The sequence below is a fragment of the Saccostrea cucullata genome, unplaced genomic scaffold (genome assembly GCF_032062105.1).
Source record: "Saccostrea cucullata isolate Sc308-1 unplaced genomic scaffold, CSIRO_AGI_Scuc_v1 ctg461, whole genome shotgun sequence".
NCBI classification, from domain to species: Eukaryota; Metazoa; Mollusca; class Bivalvia; order Ostreida; family Ostreidae; genus Saccostrea; species Saccostrea cuccullata.
Genome location: NW_026927825.1, coordinates 155235 through 172090, shown reverse-complemented (window position 1 = coordinate 172090; position 16856 = coordinate 155235). Strand labels below are relative to the sequence as shown.

The 16856-nt window shown below is 33.4% G+C and overlaps 1 protein-coding gene across 1 annotated transcript; it reads left to right on the top strand.

Moving 5' to 3' along the window:
• The first annotated feature begins 591 nt into the window (after positions 1-591).
• LOC134275578 (mucin-3B-like) lies at positions 592-11575 on the top strand. The gene is made up of 6 exons (XM_062757845.1): positions 592-1269; positions 4356-9218; positions 9315-9415; positions 9524-9670; positions 9802-9999; positions 10154-11575. Exons 1-6 carry the CDS (start codon positions 1200-1202, stop codon positions 11420-11422), a joined length of 6648 nt encoding a protein of 2215 aa, XP_062613829.1. The 5' UTR covers positions 592-1199; the 3' UTR covers positions 11423-11575.
• The last annotated feature ends 5281 nt before the right edge of the window (positions 11576-16856 follow it).

Here is a 16856-nt window from a genome sequence, read left to right as displayed (position 1 = left end):
TTTTCATACTAATTGTAAGGCCATTATTTACACACTAAATTGTCGACAGATTTTTATTTTTCGTTCAGAACAAGGAACACACGGCGGGTGTGATCCATAGGCAGGGGGTGCTCAGTCCTCCTGATTCATCATCTGATGTTTTGGAGGTCCGTGTTTTCTCTGCTCCAAATTTGTATTGCTTACTTACTTTTACAGCTTGAATACTGTTCGATATCTCCATAAAGTTCATCATATATAACATAATTTTTTTTAGGAATAAGAAAGGTAATTTTAATTGAAATATAATTGATACAAAGAACAAAGTTGCAATTACATGTATAAATAACAAAATTACACCTTTCATCAAAAAAAAAATCTTCGACATACAAAGAGAATAAACAATCAAAAGAGTTTTAAAAAAATACGATTAAAATGTCACAAATAGTTTGCTTAATTAGGCTTAAAATATCGTAATACATGTACAAATATTAGTGCTTATACATATACCACTTAATCTAAAAGATAAAATGTCATAACCAGCTTCCGGATCGGAATTTTTTTAACAGTTCCGTGTATTACATACTACTGGGGATGGCCCAGTTGTTTAATAAATTTTCATGTCGAAAGTCATGACCCAAGCTGTTGGTGGTACTGCACTAAACTCATCAAAAACGTGACTTATACCACGTGACTTGCAGAATTTAATGAGGAGAGTAATCGGAAAGCATTAACTTTGAATATGAGTGCCGTAAAACCACAATATAACTATATTTTAGAGCTTAAGCCTTATTTTGGAATGTAAACACCTTAAACACGTGCATTTGGTGGCTGAAATGAAGAAGTGTTACGCAATAGGAGATTGATGGAGATAAAGACTAACGATCAATTAAAGCCGCACATGCACGACTCTTTGAAAAGGCGATTGGAAAGTCGTTTTAAATCAGGAAGCATTTCATTGCGGCTGGTTCCAAGCTGCTGTTTTTCTCGCTGACATAAGTAATGTTTTTAAGCGAAAATCAAAACAGGTACTAACAACTTAAGATGCCTGGGAATATATAAGTGTAAGCAGAGAAACTGTAAAGCTGTCAACATGAGAAGAACGCCTTTATTTACTTTTTATTTGAAAAGGACATAACGACGTGCAGAGTGTGTCATACTTCACAAAACTAAAATGAATTTAACGTTTTCTGATGCAAGGATAGTACTATATCATTAGGATTATGGGTAGATGCAGTTGGACTATTCCAGTTATCATTGTTTTATTTCTCAGCTGCTGTCGATGCCTTGAAGGTACCTATACACATTTTCAAACTTTCTTGATGCATGAAATTTGCTCACTTTCAATTCACTTTTTGTTTTATTTCAAGCTATGCCTGTAGTTTTTCAGATTTATTTATATAATTTTGACAATTAGAGATTATAAATATATATTTATATCAACTTTATCGATGTTTACATTTTTCAAGGAACTTAAAATCAAAATAGACTGTTATTCAGGGAAAATGAAATACGTTTTTCAAAAAAGTTCCTGCTCGTCCTCGGCTCGATTTGCTTCAGTATTTGTTTCCGGTGCAATTGTCAAGAGCTTTTGTGAGAATACTTAGAATGCTGTCTTATCAGGCTACACACAGATGTTTTTATCCTAAACCATTAAAGGACAGACAGTAATATTATCTCTGGTGATGTAGAGCAAATTCTATACGACACTGGGCCTCTTCCAAATTGAAAAAAAAAACTTAAACCATTGAACTTGGTTTCTTTTATTTCGATATCCTAAAAATTATATATAAAAAATGAAATCAAATGCAAAAAAGAAAATTATAATATTTTCTTTTTCAATTCCACACGTTTTAAAACCTTTCCCTTCTAAGAAAACTCATTTAAAAAAAATAAGCAATGCATTATTATTTTAAAAAAAGAATGAATTTCAGTGAGAGAATAAAATAACGGAATCCCATAAAACAACAGTTTTATCGCAGCTTGTTTATAAATGTACTTATCTTGCTGAGATTTGCGGTCTTGGTGCAGCTACAGAACACGATCTGGAATCTCAATTCTCCAATTTCAGACCTGGCGCACAATGTCTTTGTCCTTCCGAACTGTGACTTATCTCAATTGTTTGGGTCTGCGTTTACTTTCTGATTTTTTTTTTTTTGGTTGCTTTCCTTTTTTATCCTTTAAATGTAATATTTCTGCAAGTGCTACCTAAATGACCGTGTAGATTTAAGATATAAAAATCGGACTTGGTATTATTTCAGATTTACAGAAAATATTGAATAAGATGAATAATATGTAAAGCCTTGTTACTTGTAAACCTCAGAAATATCTTTGTAACTAAAAAAAATGCTAACAGGTGTAAATAACGAAGACTTTGACTGCCATTTTATTGAAAAGTAACCTCACTTTGAATTGGAATTTGTTCTATGTTTAAACAGATAAAGAGGATAAAAATGTTGTTGATCAAAGGTTATCTTGTGCAGCTGCATTCTAAAACTTCCTTCTTGTGGCATACTTATTTATTATGATATACTATACTACAGTGTCACGATCTCTTTTGTTTCTCTTTATTTGTCTGACTATACACATACTTCATCACAACATCCAGGGAATCATGTAATATTCCCATCTGTTAGTATGTTTGCGGAAAAAGACTATTCACAAATACACTTTGATACACCCTGCTTTTGGAAAACATGTCTATATTTAAAATTTCATCATGACTGAGAAAGATTTCTCGTTTTAATTTGATTTTTGAATTTCATATTCACACATTGTTTGCATACCTCGGTAATGAGCTGTAATATTTTCTTCATTTACTGCACGCCGAAACTAGATTGACGTGTTTCAGAAACCATGTTATCTACCTCCGTCTATCACGATGAATTCCAACCGAGACTTAAAAGACTTGCAACCGAGTTTTTTTTTAATTCATCAACAATAAAACAAGCTGCTTTAATAAAAACAACACTTAAACTGTGAGGTTATCAGGCCTACAAATTGATGAGGGTGTTTCTTTCTTTTTAGGTCATAAAATTCACACTTTTAAGGACACCATCTTCAATCTTAAAAATCTAAGATAACGTGTATTCTGATGCGTAAAATAGTCCTCTAAAACTATTATTCGATATCAGATTTAGCTATATTTGAACATGTTGAATATATTCTAGACTAAGTAGGAATATATGTACATCAATTCTCATTATATACTGTACTTATACACAGATATATAATTGGCAATATTAACCTATGTTTTCAGTGTATATTGTTATTAAATAGAGAAAATCGTCGATTCACATACGAGTATTTCTTTGAAACTCCAGTTGCTCAAATTTGAGTTCTTTAATTGAATGAACACACACTGAGCTGAATGACAATTGTGTGAAGTAAGATCGAAAGTAAAGTGGTGCTCTTGTGTCAAGTACGTGGGGTCTTACGAGAAACTTAGACTATGTCAGTTTCTAATCATCTATACAGGGAAAACTATACGTCGTTATAGAAGCAAAGTCACGCTGAGATCTGGCAGCGGCTTATCCGAGTTAAAATTCATGTAAAATAGGCATGAGAACCATTAATTTCTTATGCAACAAATGGTGCTTGTGATTTTTACAGATTGATATGATAAAAAACAATTTTTTCAAGCTTTTTAACGATTTCCAGGAGAACAAAAAATCAGTAGAACTCTGACTCAGAATATCCAGGACACAGACGTACAGAATTTGGTCTTCAATTGAGCAGATGCTCTTTAGACAACATGTCTGTGAATCACTCGTGCTCGAGTATTATTAATTAGGTATCATGTCAAATTAAAATTTCGACATCGTGTTCACATGTCGAATGAAATGTGTCAAATGCTGCATGTCAATTACTGAGAAGTCATTATTCAAAGCAGTCTGAAATCTCCGGCTATACGATCAATTAACGCCGAGCAATTAGAGTAAATCTTTCAGCAAAAAATACTGCAGATCCCCAAATATTATATAATACGTCTTACTTTTATTTAAGTGAAATTAATTGTATAACTTAAATGTCTGAGCTTACAATGGTTCATACTAACATATCCTTTTGAAACGGGGGTTAATTATTTCCTGAAACATTACATGATCGATAAATTAATATGTATTCTAATTGCAGTCTTACCATTAAACATGTAAACTATTTATATGCTAAGATTCTGACAAAGGTTTGGACTTGTTTAAAACTTTTATTGAAGACAAACTTATAACATTACGCAAATCTCTTAGCATGACTATAAAACATGAAAATTACATATGCATTTGTTTTATCTCTCTTAAAATATATCATGCATTACATATGTTTTAACAAAATGTCAAAAAGAAAACAAAGTTATCAGGTAAAATTATTTTTGTTTGTTGCAGAGTTGTTGGAATCATCACTGCCATTCCTTATCCTCAATGACACGCGGCAAACATCGGGCAGCACACCGAGCATAAAAGAAACGCTATCACCGTATAAAGAACCTTACAAAGTACCCCTATCACCGACACTCAGCTTAACTTCAGAAATCATTTACGACAAAGGCAGAACTACTTTAATTCCTCATATAATAGAATCCAATCCTACGGAGTTGACAAAGGATATATCCTCAAAATACAAGGATTTAATATCACCCACTTTAAGCATAATTTCTACATATGACAAAGATGCAATCAATTCCAGTACCATCCTTCAAAAACAGGACTCCAGTGTTGGACTATGGACAACGTACGCACCTATTTATAAAGAACAAATTACACATGCTACGAGGAAAATATTAGAAAGTACGGATGAGATAAGTGAAGTCAATTTAAAGTTGATATCCAAAAGAATCGTGGATACTACTCCAAGTCTAGAGTCAACGGATATACAGTCACAGTATAGAGAACAAGTATCACCTACAATCAGTGCAACCTCAGAAATTACTGAACAAACCATTTCAAAGTTAGTCCCTCAAAATTCTATAGCATTTCAAAAGCTACAAACAGCCGATAAACTTTCACGGTATGCGTATTTGAAATCAAATACAATCAGTACAACAACGCAGACTATATATGGAGAATATTTGTTGAAATTAATATCCACTGAACAAAATCATATGACGCCTCCTGATAAATCTTCATCAGGATTTCCTACTTCCAAATTTCAACATAGTGAAACCGAAACAAAGACTAAAATAACAGCAGAGGCATGGATGGTGAATATGCACAATGCCTCACCCCAACCCCTCAAAACTGAATCATTAACATTACCGATTCTTACTTCATCAATTATGAAAGAAGACACGTCAGAGCAAGTCCATAGTCTAGAGTTGTCATTGTGGAGTCTTAATTTCTCCAGTATCTCATCAGTTTATGAAATCATATCCGAAAACACCAAGACAACAGCATCAAGTTCAGTCTTTTTGATGACGCAAAATCCTTCCTCTTCAATACCATCACCGTCATCATTGATTCAAACGAGTCCGACATCATCCAAAAAAATGATTCACAATGAGGCTCAGACAGTAAACCTGCTTTCCGAATTGTATTCTGATTCGGAATTATCACATGAGACGCTTATATCTATAACTACTTCAACATCACATAACTTTATTTCTCCGTCCAGGACACAAGTGATGGAAACAGAATTTTCTCCAGGAGTTACAGAGCATGCGTCATCTATATTAATGTCTAATGTTCCCTATGACATTCAAAGCCAATCTTATGATGAGGTGCAAGAAATAAAAGATGACCCCAAAACTTCGAAAGAAAAAACATTGACGACACCCAAAGATGAAAAAGCTGTTCTGACTTCGTCAATTATCACACAGAAACAATTTGATTTCGACACATCGTCTCTCAACTCTGTCTCTCATGTCATTGAACCTTCTTTTGACATGAACTCAGAAATTCTCTCTGATTTTACCTCTGCTTCTGAAGCAAAGGCATCATATTTTGGAATTCTGAAAAAGGAAAAACTTGTGGACTTTACAGAACAGAAAAAATCAAAATCTCCTGTTGTGACCTCCGAATATTTGGAAACAAGTGAATCGATTTCTTTTAAACCTTCAATTGAAACGAATTTTCTAGAAAGAAATAGCAGTGTATTTTCTATACCTAAAACAAACTTCACAGAAAATATTGACAATATTAAAGTATCCTTGGTAACAAAGTCTCTAAAAACGAATCAGAGTAATCATAATTCTTTCCAAGAAAAAAGATCATCATCCAAAGTTTTCATGACAGATCTTCCATACTACACATATGAAAATGATCTTAACAGTTCAAATCCTTTTAAGTCTTATCGATCTTCCACTACCCCGTATTCAACGGGGCTACCGAAATTTTCTTCCATAGAAAGATCATTTAAATATGAATCTTATCCTATCTCAATTCATCCTAGCAAAGAAAAATTTACTTTACCTAGAACAACTTTTTATTACGGATTAAAGCCTTATAGTCAAGAACATTCAAAAATGAAAGAAATTCAAGACAGGATTGAAGCCCAGTCACAAACAAAAACGTCTGCCAGAAAAATCAGAAAGTTTGCATACACACAAACAACTCATGGACTAAGTGGGAGTGAGGCAGAGAACATTGATGTGCATGACTTCATCTCCATACCTTCTTTAAAATATACTGATTCAGATCACCAGATAGCGTCCACTTTTAATACAGATAGTGTTTACGAACATGAAAATGATTCATTAAAACTCTCTATGGATTTACATACAACGTACATAGAAGAAAATAACGCAACAATATCCTCAAATCAACTGCTAAATGACTCAAATTCAATAGCTACTGGCAGTGATCAGGAATCAATAGAGGCAATTGTTCCATCATCTGAACCCACTTTTGAGATTTTTCATTCATTGAGTGACAAACTAGTCTTACAAGAAATTGCATCTACATCACAACACGAGACATCGTATTTAAGTTTATTTCCGTCTCAGGATTCTTCTTCACAACCAGAACTGCAATCATCTTATACCTTGGTACAAGGTGGTTCGACGTTCTGGACCACCAATACTGAACCTTTGTCGACAGTGAATGATAAAATAGATAGAGCTTTGATACCTTCAACATCTCAAACAAGAGTGAAAGCCCTTGCTGCCGTTAGTAAACAAACTCAAAATCAGATAAAGTCCTTTATCTCTCACGCTTTCTCATCACTAACTAATCAAACGCAAACGGTGAGATCAGCACAGAGCGGAATACACACAGCTTGGTTTGAAAGTAATGTAAGCTTTGATAACTTTAACACATCTCAGCATAAGTCGCTGGATAGTGACAAGGAAAATCAATCAAAAAGCGAGTATCATACATTTTTGTCTAACCAAAATGTAGGCACTTCTAACTTTTTTACTTCAACTCAGTTCCGTTTAGAAGATGCCATTTCATCTTTAATTCGCCCAACTCCATCAACAGCCTACGATGTTAATACTACCCAGCCACCCAAATTCAACTCCAATAATGTGGTAGTACAGGTAGAAACAAATGATAAATCAAACAACAAAATCCTCACTTATAAAACACCAACACCTAGTTCAGCCTCAAACAGTATGGACTATGTATCCACTGTATTCAGTACAATACTGATGCAAGGGGATAGGAAAACTTTAACTTCTGACAACGAGAAGAAAAATGTTGTGCAAACAAGCGAGTCGTCAGGTATATTATATTCTTCGATGGAGAATCAATATGAATACTCGTCAATGTCTCAAACAGAAATCTCAATAGCTTTGACAATTTTGTCAGTCAGCTCAAATGTAGGGATTTTTGACAGTTCTTTATCATCAACAGAAATAGTGCAAATGCCAAATAATTTAGACACTTCGTACAGTTCACCAATGTTGAATGATGTGCAGTCGACATTTATAGATCATTGGAGTGTTTTCCAAACCCCCACATCACACATATCAAAAGAAATGGTATCAAAACAAACCCTTCAAGATACTAGCACTAGCAATTCATCTAAAGGAGGATTAGAATTTCCTACTACGTTGCAATCATCCATATTTAGACTTGAGACGACCACCTCAAATTCTGCATTGATTTCAGATATGTTTCAGATATCGTCAGATGTCCATTATATAACAGAGGATTTTCAAAACCTCACTATGGCAAAAGCATCTATGGCGAAAGAAAATTTAATTAACATGGATTCATCTTCAATTTTAGAAAACTCTGCTGTTGATTCTGAAAGTCCTCGTCCATCTCTTCATTCGTCATTCACACACAGATTATCTACTTCCATGGGAGAACAATTTTACTCGTCTTCCCGTACAAGGCAATCACTTCACGACTCTAATATCATTGTTACATCAGCAATTGACATTGATAAACATATATTTGAAATCAATAGTTTTGTACGATCTCAATTTACATCTGAGTCGGACTCACACATTAACAGTGCATCTATTGCAGAGTCTTCCCAGATCTTCACTATGACCAATGTTTCAGTGTTTCATGAAACTTATGAACATAATATATCTTCGAATAGAATTGATTCTTCGTTGTCCAAACACACAACATTTTCATCTCTGATAGATGAAAATGATGTCGCTGACGTAAAATATTTTACAACATCATCAAACTACAATCCTGCAATATCTCAACTAATTGTTTCATCTCTATTGAGTTCATTAGAATTTGAAACCACTTTTACACCAGGTCATGTTTATTTCCCATTGACTTTGTCGAGAACACGCAAATTTAATGAGGAAACAACTTTGCATTCCTTGGACATGTTTTCTTCGGAAACCGAGAAATTGTCATCTACTGTATTGCCAGTTACAAGCATAATCGAACAGGAACTGAGATCAATTACGTCTAGTGGGTATAATTATTCAGCAACAAACAGTGCAGAAGTGAAGCAAGAAAGAGGGATAAGTCGCGTTGATATCTTACCATTAAGCGTTTCTGTAGCTTTCTCTGGAAGTATTAACGAATTTGACACAACTGGAAGCGCCTTCTCTACAGAAAGGCATAGTCCAACAGTACAATTTACCACTATCACATCATCTGAAAAAACTGAATCCGAAACACATGACGTAGAGAGCAATGCCAACTATTCAAAAGAAAAAGAGAAAATTCTTAGTACTTCTTTAGCGATTAAACCATCTTTGTCAGTGCTTGATACATCCTCTAGCTCTATCATGGTATCTCTTTTTGCAGAAACAAACCTTTTGGTCTTGGAAATCAACGTTAAACCAGAAATAGATATTTCTAATGATGACTTTAAATCCAATTTAGAAGAAGGTTTGTGCCGTCTTTAACTGAATTTTTTTTGCAATTTTTATATTGCTTATTTATTCATGCACACGCCCAACTTTCGCTGTTATTTTCGATTTTCAGACCTCACTACTGTTTATATAGAAGGTTTGCACGGTCGGAGAAAGAGAAATTCAATAAGACATTCTACACGTCAAGTACAAGATACGGGAATTTCAGTAAAGGTACTAGTACATTTTTTTTGGAAAGTTGGAAGTCCCTCCTTTAAGTGAATGGTATAAAAATATTGGACAAAGTATGATCATACATTTTTTTTTTAATTTCTTTTGCAGGTCAGAGAGATCGATCGCAAGTTCGGAGAACGAGTGAAAATAATTTTTCTCGTTATGTATAATGGAATTGTCGTACATGCTTCATTGGCAGAATTGACGTTTCAGAAAGTATCAGACGTCGAAATGAGTGCCATATTGGGCTATCCGGTAAGGATAAAAATGTATAATAAATAAATGAAAGACCATGACTTGAATTTTCCATATCGTTAAACAAAATACTTTGTTTATGTCTACTGTCATATTGTTGTCAAAGATATTATTCAGTCACTTTATTTTAGGTTATAGTTTCTGTTTCGCGTTGGAACGCTGGATCAACATCACCACCTAACCCTGGTGGATGGGAAGAGATCTTTCAACCTCTAGTAATAGTACTTATCACATTGCCGACTTCTATTGTCATCATTGCAACAATCATAGCAATCGTCAGACAGTGCCGCTCAAAATCTATACATAAACACCCATCAATCCCGAGTCAGGTAAGTGAAGGTCAATTGCATGTATCTCCGATTTAAACTCGTGTATGTAACTTTCCATTAATTAATCAATTAACAATTTTGTATTTTAACATATTACCTACATATAAATTCTTAAATTTAAACTTTCTTCAAATTAAATTGTCGTCTGCTTTAGATGGACTCATTGTACAAACATAACCTCGTTGTGGATGTTGAAAATGGTGACGTCAGGAACAGGAGGATTTCCTATGAATATCCTTCCGATGACGAGTTCAGCATGGCGTCTTCCGACGTATTCAATGAAATCAAAAGCAAATATTCCCAGTCCATGCATTCCAAGATTAAAAATTTCGAAAAACATAATCTCAAAAATCACTTCCACAATCACGTAGAGAGAAAAGCAAGCGATGCTTTAACAAACAAAGTTAAATTCAGTGTAAGTGCGGAAGATAGCAAATGTGTATGTGTTAAGACAGACAGCAATGAGTCTAACGACAGTGGAGTGAGCAGTGATGGACAGAAATCACCGGGTGAAGGGCCAGATGTCCCCTGTTTAATACCCGAAAGAGTGTCTCAAATAACAAGCGCAAATGTGCCACAAAATCTAAAACAGCAAAACAATTTGCAAATTCCTCCAAGAAATATATCCTTACAAAATCCATATCCTGTAAAAAAGAAAACAAATATAAAAAATTTGAACAGTGAACGTGTGACTTCGTGGGTTTTCATGGGTGACAACACAGACGCTCCAAACAATCGTGTTCATCATGAAATTTCAGGGGTCAGCAAAACTAATGAAAATATATTAGAAAATGACAGTGTGACTCAAGTCACTCATGATTTCAATCACATTCCATCTATGTGTGATAACGAATGCCAAACCTCAGACCAGCCATCAGACTCTGGTGTTCAGGATCATATTTACGAAACTCTTAACCGAAATGATTCAGTGAAAGAGGAAAAGACGGAACAATCCTCCATGACCCAGACCGAATCAGGAACTAGCGGCTCAGACGGTTTTGAGTATTTGGAGCCGCTCAGACAACTATTAATGGCTGTAGAAAATCACAGACGACGTAATCCGCCTGTCAGTCAATTCCTCCAGGAGGAAAACGTCTTACAAAGGTGCATTCATGGATTCTGTAATATGGGGAACTGCCATGCAAATTGTTCTCCAGTCAGTGTACCGTCACGATATGGAGAAGAAATAGGAGAATGTGCAAAGAAATGTAACTGTGAAACTCCTATCTCAGCCAAACAGGCACAGGAAACACGAGCTGGTGCTGATCATGTGTGCAATGAGAGACAACTCGTCACGGAACAATTAAACCCAAGCAAAGAGTTGTTACGCCGACCTGTTGTGCTTAGTGACACAAAAGAGGCATGTATTTATGATCAACCAGAATTTTCCCTTGTTGGTTTTACAAACTCTGCTGAAATTTAAACATTCTGAATGTTTTGGTGTAATTCTATTATACCTTCCTGGTCTTTCACTTTCTCTTTTTTCACTGACAATATTCTGCAACATTCTATGGTTATTTAATGCAAAAATTGTTATGTTATACCAAACAAAATAAATTATTTTAATTCATCTAAATTTAATGTTTGTCTATCTCTATCATAAAACTTGATATTATCTTTATGACATTAAACTTAAATTAAGCAATCACCATCTTCTACAATGAATGAAGTTCTGCTGAGAAAAACAAAAATATGGATTTTTTCTAAAGTGTATTGTTATTGTTGAAATGGTATTTTATTTTTTATATTAAAAGCAGGGTATCTTTTTAGTATAGTTTAAAAATACGAAAGGTCCAACACTGGGTCTAAGAAATAAGGGAATTATAAAAAGATGAAAATATTCTCAGCAAAGGCTACAAATAAAACAAACCGGTGAACTGGGGCATTAAAACGAACACCAGGAAATTCAAGCGATGGGATAAGTTGCCTATTGAATTGATTTATTTGAAAGTGAATTATATAGAGATCAAATGCCATATACATAAAATTTCAAATTTATTCTCATGTTAAACATTTTTCCTCTACAATTTTTATTTCTCAAGAATTAAATCCCTTGGTCAGTGTGTTTCATTGAAAGGAAATCGCGAGATCCAAATGATGATGTTTATAATTTGTGATTACAATAATTATACATGTAATAACCTGTTTTCCAATTCACAACTAGCATCATATCAGACCTCGAGTCTTCTACTGATGATACAGGATACATTATTCTCTCTGTGTATATCTATACTTTCCTTGACTCAAATGACCTAAACTCATAGTAAACAGAACAGCGTACTAATTAATCTTCGGTAAAACACAATATTATGCAGCTTTTATATGACTCAAAACCGAGGTTTTTTAGTAAGTCCTAAGAGATGCCATTTGCGCTCTTGATAATATTTATTAAATTTTTTAAAACAACATGCATGAAGTATTTCATTGATGCACGTGTGAAAGTAGCTATATATGTAACCTGCGGAAAAGGAATACTAAACTTTATTTTCAAAAAAGTTAAAGTCTTTTATAAAAAGTATACAAAACTATGTAAAAAACATGAAACTTTTTTCCACTTAAACATTAATCTATTTCTTGTTCTCTCATCACTTATACATGTATATTTTTACTTCTTTAAATTCTCTTTCTCTCCTTCTACAATGGTTTCTGTAGAAACAAAATTACTCAGGTATACTGCAATAACAAAAATATGGACCCTGTAGCAGTTCTCAAGGATAAGAACAAGAATGAATTCTCTCTATACATCTCTGCAAATATTAGCTTCAAAATGTGCATCAGGGACCATTTATTTTGTATGTTGATAAGACAAACATTATGGAAAGCCTATTGACATACATCAGGACTTATTACTTTAAAGTTTCGCTTTTGTTTAACGTGAAAGCCGCTGAAAAAGGCGCCAAAACCTAAGATTATTTCTGTAAACAGTTATGTCCCTGTTTTTACAGTTTTTACAGTTTTTGTTTTGTTTTTGTGTATAATGATATGTTGTGCAAAGTATTTCTGAATAATTTAATTTCAGTTGTAACACGTCATTTGATTGGTTAAACGGTTTTATCCATTTTGTAAACATAACTTGCCTACGTCACAATGAGTTAGTCAAGAACGTATTACTCCACTTGACGTTAACCTTTAAAATTTGAAAATTATGTCATAGTTTTTGAAGGAAAAAAATAAAAATTGTCACATTGTCTACATTGAAATTAAATTATAAAGGAATGAAAGTTATTTCAACCAGCGGTTTATAAAAAACCGTAAATGCCTTAAAATTTTTATATCGTATAACATAAGTTGAAATAACCTTCATTCCTTAAATATTGCCTTATCTTTTGTAAGATGAAATGAAATATACAGTATTCAATCTCAAAAGTCCTTTCAAACAACACAAAATCGGGAGTTTTAAAACATCAGTATTGGGGTCATATGTCAGGGTGCTGAATTTTACTACCGCCGAGTGCTCCTTGCCATTATCGGACAAAAGGGAAAATCTGTAAAGAAACCAGTGTGTAAATAATTGTTAGTCCTTATACATGCAGAAGACACGGATTTTTCCGTTATTTCCCGAACATGACAATGAGCACAGCTTAGTTTGACATTTTAAACATGAATTACGTACGGAGATACGGAATTGATGATTAATTAGAAAACCTTACTAGCGGTCATAAGTAAGGTGTTAGGGGAGGATAACTTAGCAGGGGTTGGTCAAGGTGGGAAGAGATGGGTTTAGTATCAAATTTCCTTTCAAACAAAACAAAACAACGTAATATGTGTTTTGAACGACCGTACATTGTCCCAGTGTAAAAGTAAATCGTCGATTGTAAAAGTCAGCGCATCTCGCAAAAGTCCAATGGTCTAACAATTTCACGTTTGATTGTAGTTGCTGACAAGATCACGTTATCGACAAACTTGGGAACTGTGATGGCTTTAAATTAAACGGGGTATCCTTGATTCATCAACTTGCAATTGTTTGTCAAAAGCTGTCATTGTTGTCCCTAAAGCATCCTCTTAAGTATAGAATCAACTGGGAGACACGATACTCATATGAAGGTGACTAGGATATATTGCTACCTAAGTTATGAAAATTGACGGTAGAAAAAATTGAAGTCATAACGGTCATCATAAAGTTAATTTGTTTTAAGATCACCATTAACGGCTTCTGGTAAAATATTTAAATATAAAACAGATGTGCCAGACTCTATGGGTGGGAGTCGGCATACGAATGGAAGTAATGACACATATGGAGAAAAAGAGACAGTATTAATGCTCAAAAGTCCATTAAACAATACAAAATAGATCCAGAGCAAACCTCCTAAATGATCAGGTGCCATGGAGGAGTGAGCATCCCTTGCCGACCGGTTACCCCCGCCGTGCGCTCCTTGTCATGATCGGGAGATAACGGGAAAATCTGTTATCAAATTTTATGTGTAAACAATGGCCTGACCATTATTATGAAAAACCTCATGAAATCAGTATTTGACTCAATGATAAATTGTATTTGCTGATACGGTCATTGTATCTACAGTAGAATTTACAAAATGATTACTTTAAACTAAACGAGAATTAATTTTTTTAAGTGATATAATAGGTTGTCGATAAACTTGTAGAAAGGATCTAAATTGATCTAGAGAGTGCAGATAAAGGAATAAAAGATTGCTACTAAAGAGGACAATGACCCACCCATAGTAAATGGAAGCGCATTAACGTCCTAAGTATGGAGTACATGCATGGGAGCTGTTAGACTGGGTTCACTGACCGCCTAGAGGTGCCTTAATACAATCATCTATTGATTAAAATAAATATAGACCATTAAGATATATATAGACCAAGAGCCAGCTACATTGCTGTTGATCATTGATAATGCAAATATCGATAACTCTCAACTATGCCGGAAAAAAAAATATTTACATTAACTGAATAAAAATTTTACCATATATTAATATCAAACACAGTCAATATTACTGAACATTCAAACTATCATAAAAGATAGAGATTCTTAAAATCCTATAAGCCTTACTTTAACAATCTTATCAAAGTTTGTTTTATATTTCGGAATTATAAAATCCTGAAATGGCAACATTTGATTTAAATTATGTATTAAAAACCAAGAAAAATATCCATTTAGTTATAACTCGCCTGTATTGTAATTGATATGTGTATGGAAAAACCCCTGTTTATTCATTATTTATGTGTGGATGTGGGGTCAATGTTCTGAGTCTGTTCCTAATCATACCTCGGAGTTTTACATTAAAATACATTTGGCAAATGAAATTCATGATTGTTGAATAAACACCTTATTTTTTTTAACCTTTTTGCATTTCTTTCTTAATGCATATAATTTCTGTGCTTGATTTATGAAAAAAGTAAAATGTTTGCTTGATTTATGTTAGCATATGTGGGCGTTTTTAGAAGCCTTGCGATAAACATCTAACAAAATGAATATTGTTTGAGTTTTTTTCTCAAGATTTTGATGAGATAAGTATTATAATAAAAAACTGATTATTTATTGAAATTCTTTATATCAAACTATAATGTATATGATATGTTATTGACTTCGTATTTATCTTTAACATGCTTTGCTCGAGGAATTTGCTAGGTGATGTATTAATAAATGAAAACTGATCATTCATCGAATTTTTTTATATCAAAATATATGTATATCATACATTATTGACTTGGCATTTATCTTTTACAAGCCTTGCTCGAGGAATTTTTCTTCCATTGTTTTTTTTTATTTTTAAGTTTCAGAAATGTACACCGAAATAAAAATACTTATCGCATTGGTGTGGGTTTCATGTTAAAATAAGCGTTCATGGTGTACCTACAGCGAGAGCATATAGCATGTCCTCAGAGCCAATGACCTCCGATCGGTGGAGAACGTCTACAAAATTATTTTTTAAAGAACGATGCTATGTGATAACCTATTATTCATCTGTTGAAATTGAATGCTTGGTCACCATTGAAATAATATTTAGTTTTTTTATGTTTCCCTTTTCTATTTAAGGTACTAAGTATTTGCATACTTTCAAACAACAATCCTTTTGCTTATTATTTCGTTAATATCAGGGACGTATATACATGTACATCTCAATTAATATGATTGATCAAAACTTGCTGTTGAATGTCTCATTTTCGGCATTTGATAAAAATGCATTACACAGAAAGGATACTAATTATGGATATTTTTAAAAATAATATTTTATTCAATTAATGGCAGTTAATGGCATATTTCGTGATGAGTGGGAAACATAATTTGACATATGTATCACATTCTTTACAAAAATATACATGTATGAGGGTTCAAGATTAATTTCATTACTTTGAATTTTTACGGTGATGGCTTACTGTGTTTACACTTGTTATGCTACAACTACATACAATTAAAAAAACCAGCAGATTTGTTTTGTGTTTCAAATTTTATTATAGAGATAAAAAAAAACAGACACTTGTCTTAACAAAAGAATGCCAGTGATTTCATATTCTCAAATTAATCACAGATATAATTATGTATTTTATAATACTAAATTATAAAATATGGAAGCTTCTAGATATTTCTTTCAAATGATTAAATGAATTGCTTAAGTCTGTTGACATGGTACCAAAGTAATGATGATGATGATGATGATCACTGCATCATGCTGCATATGTTTTAATTATTATATTTTCTTATACTTAACTTTTAAAAGATACATGTGATTATCCATTCTCGAAATAATCATTAAAAGTTTGTCTTCAATTTATCCACTGTCTTCTGGAGAAATTATTCGAGCTTAAAATTGATTTACGCGCGGTTCAATGTTCGCAGCGAATGGAGGGCGTTGACCCAGTCAGCCATCTTGCATTTTTTCAATCTACGCAACATT

Excerpts from the sequence above, each read along its gene's own strand:
- LOC134275578 (XM_062757845.1), top strand. The coding sequence starts at position 1,200 with ATGGGTAGATGCAGTTGGACTATTCCAGTTATCATTGTTTTATTTCTC. Across the intron at positions 9,416-9,523 it reads ATACGGGAATTTCAGTAAAG|GTCAGAGAGATCGATCGCAA; the intron begins GTACTAGTACAT and ends TTTCTTTTGCAG. Across the intron at positions 9,671-9,801 it reads GTGCCATATTGGGCTATCCG|GTTATAGTTTCTGTTTCGCG; the intron begins GTAAGGATAAAA and ends ACTTTATTTTAG.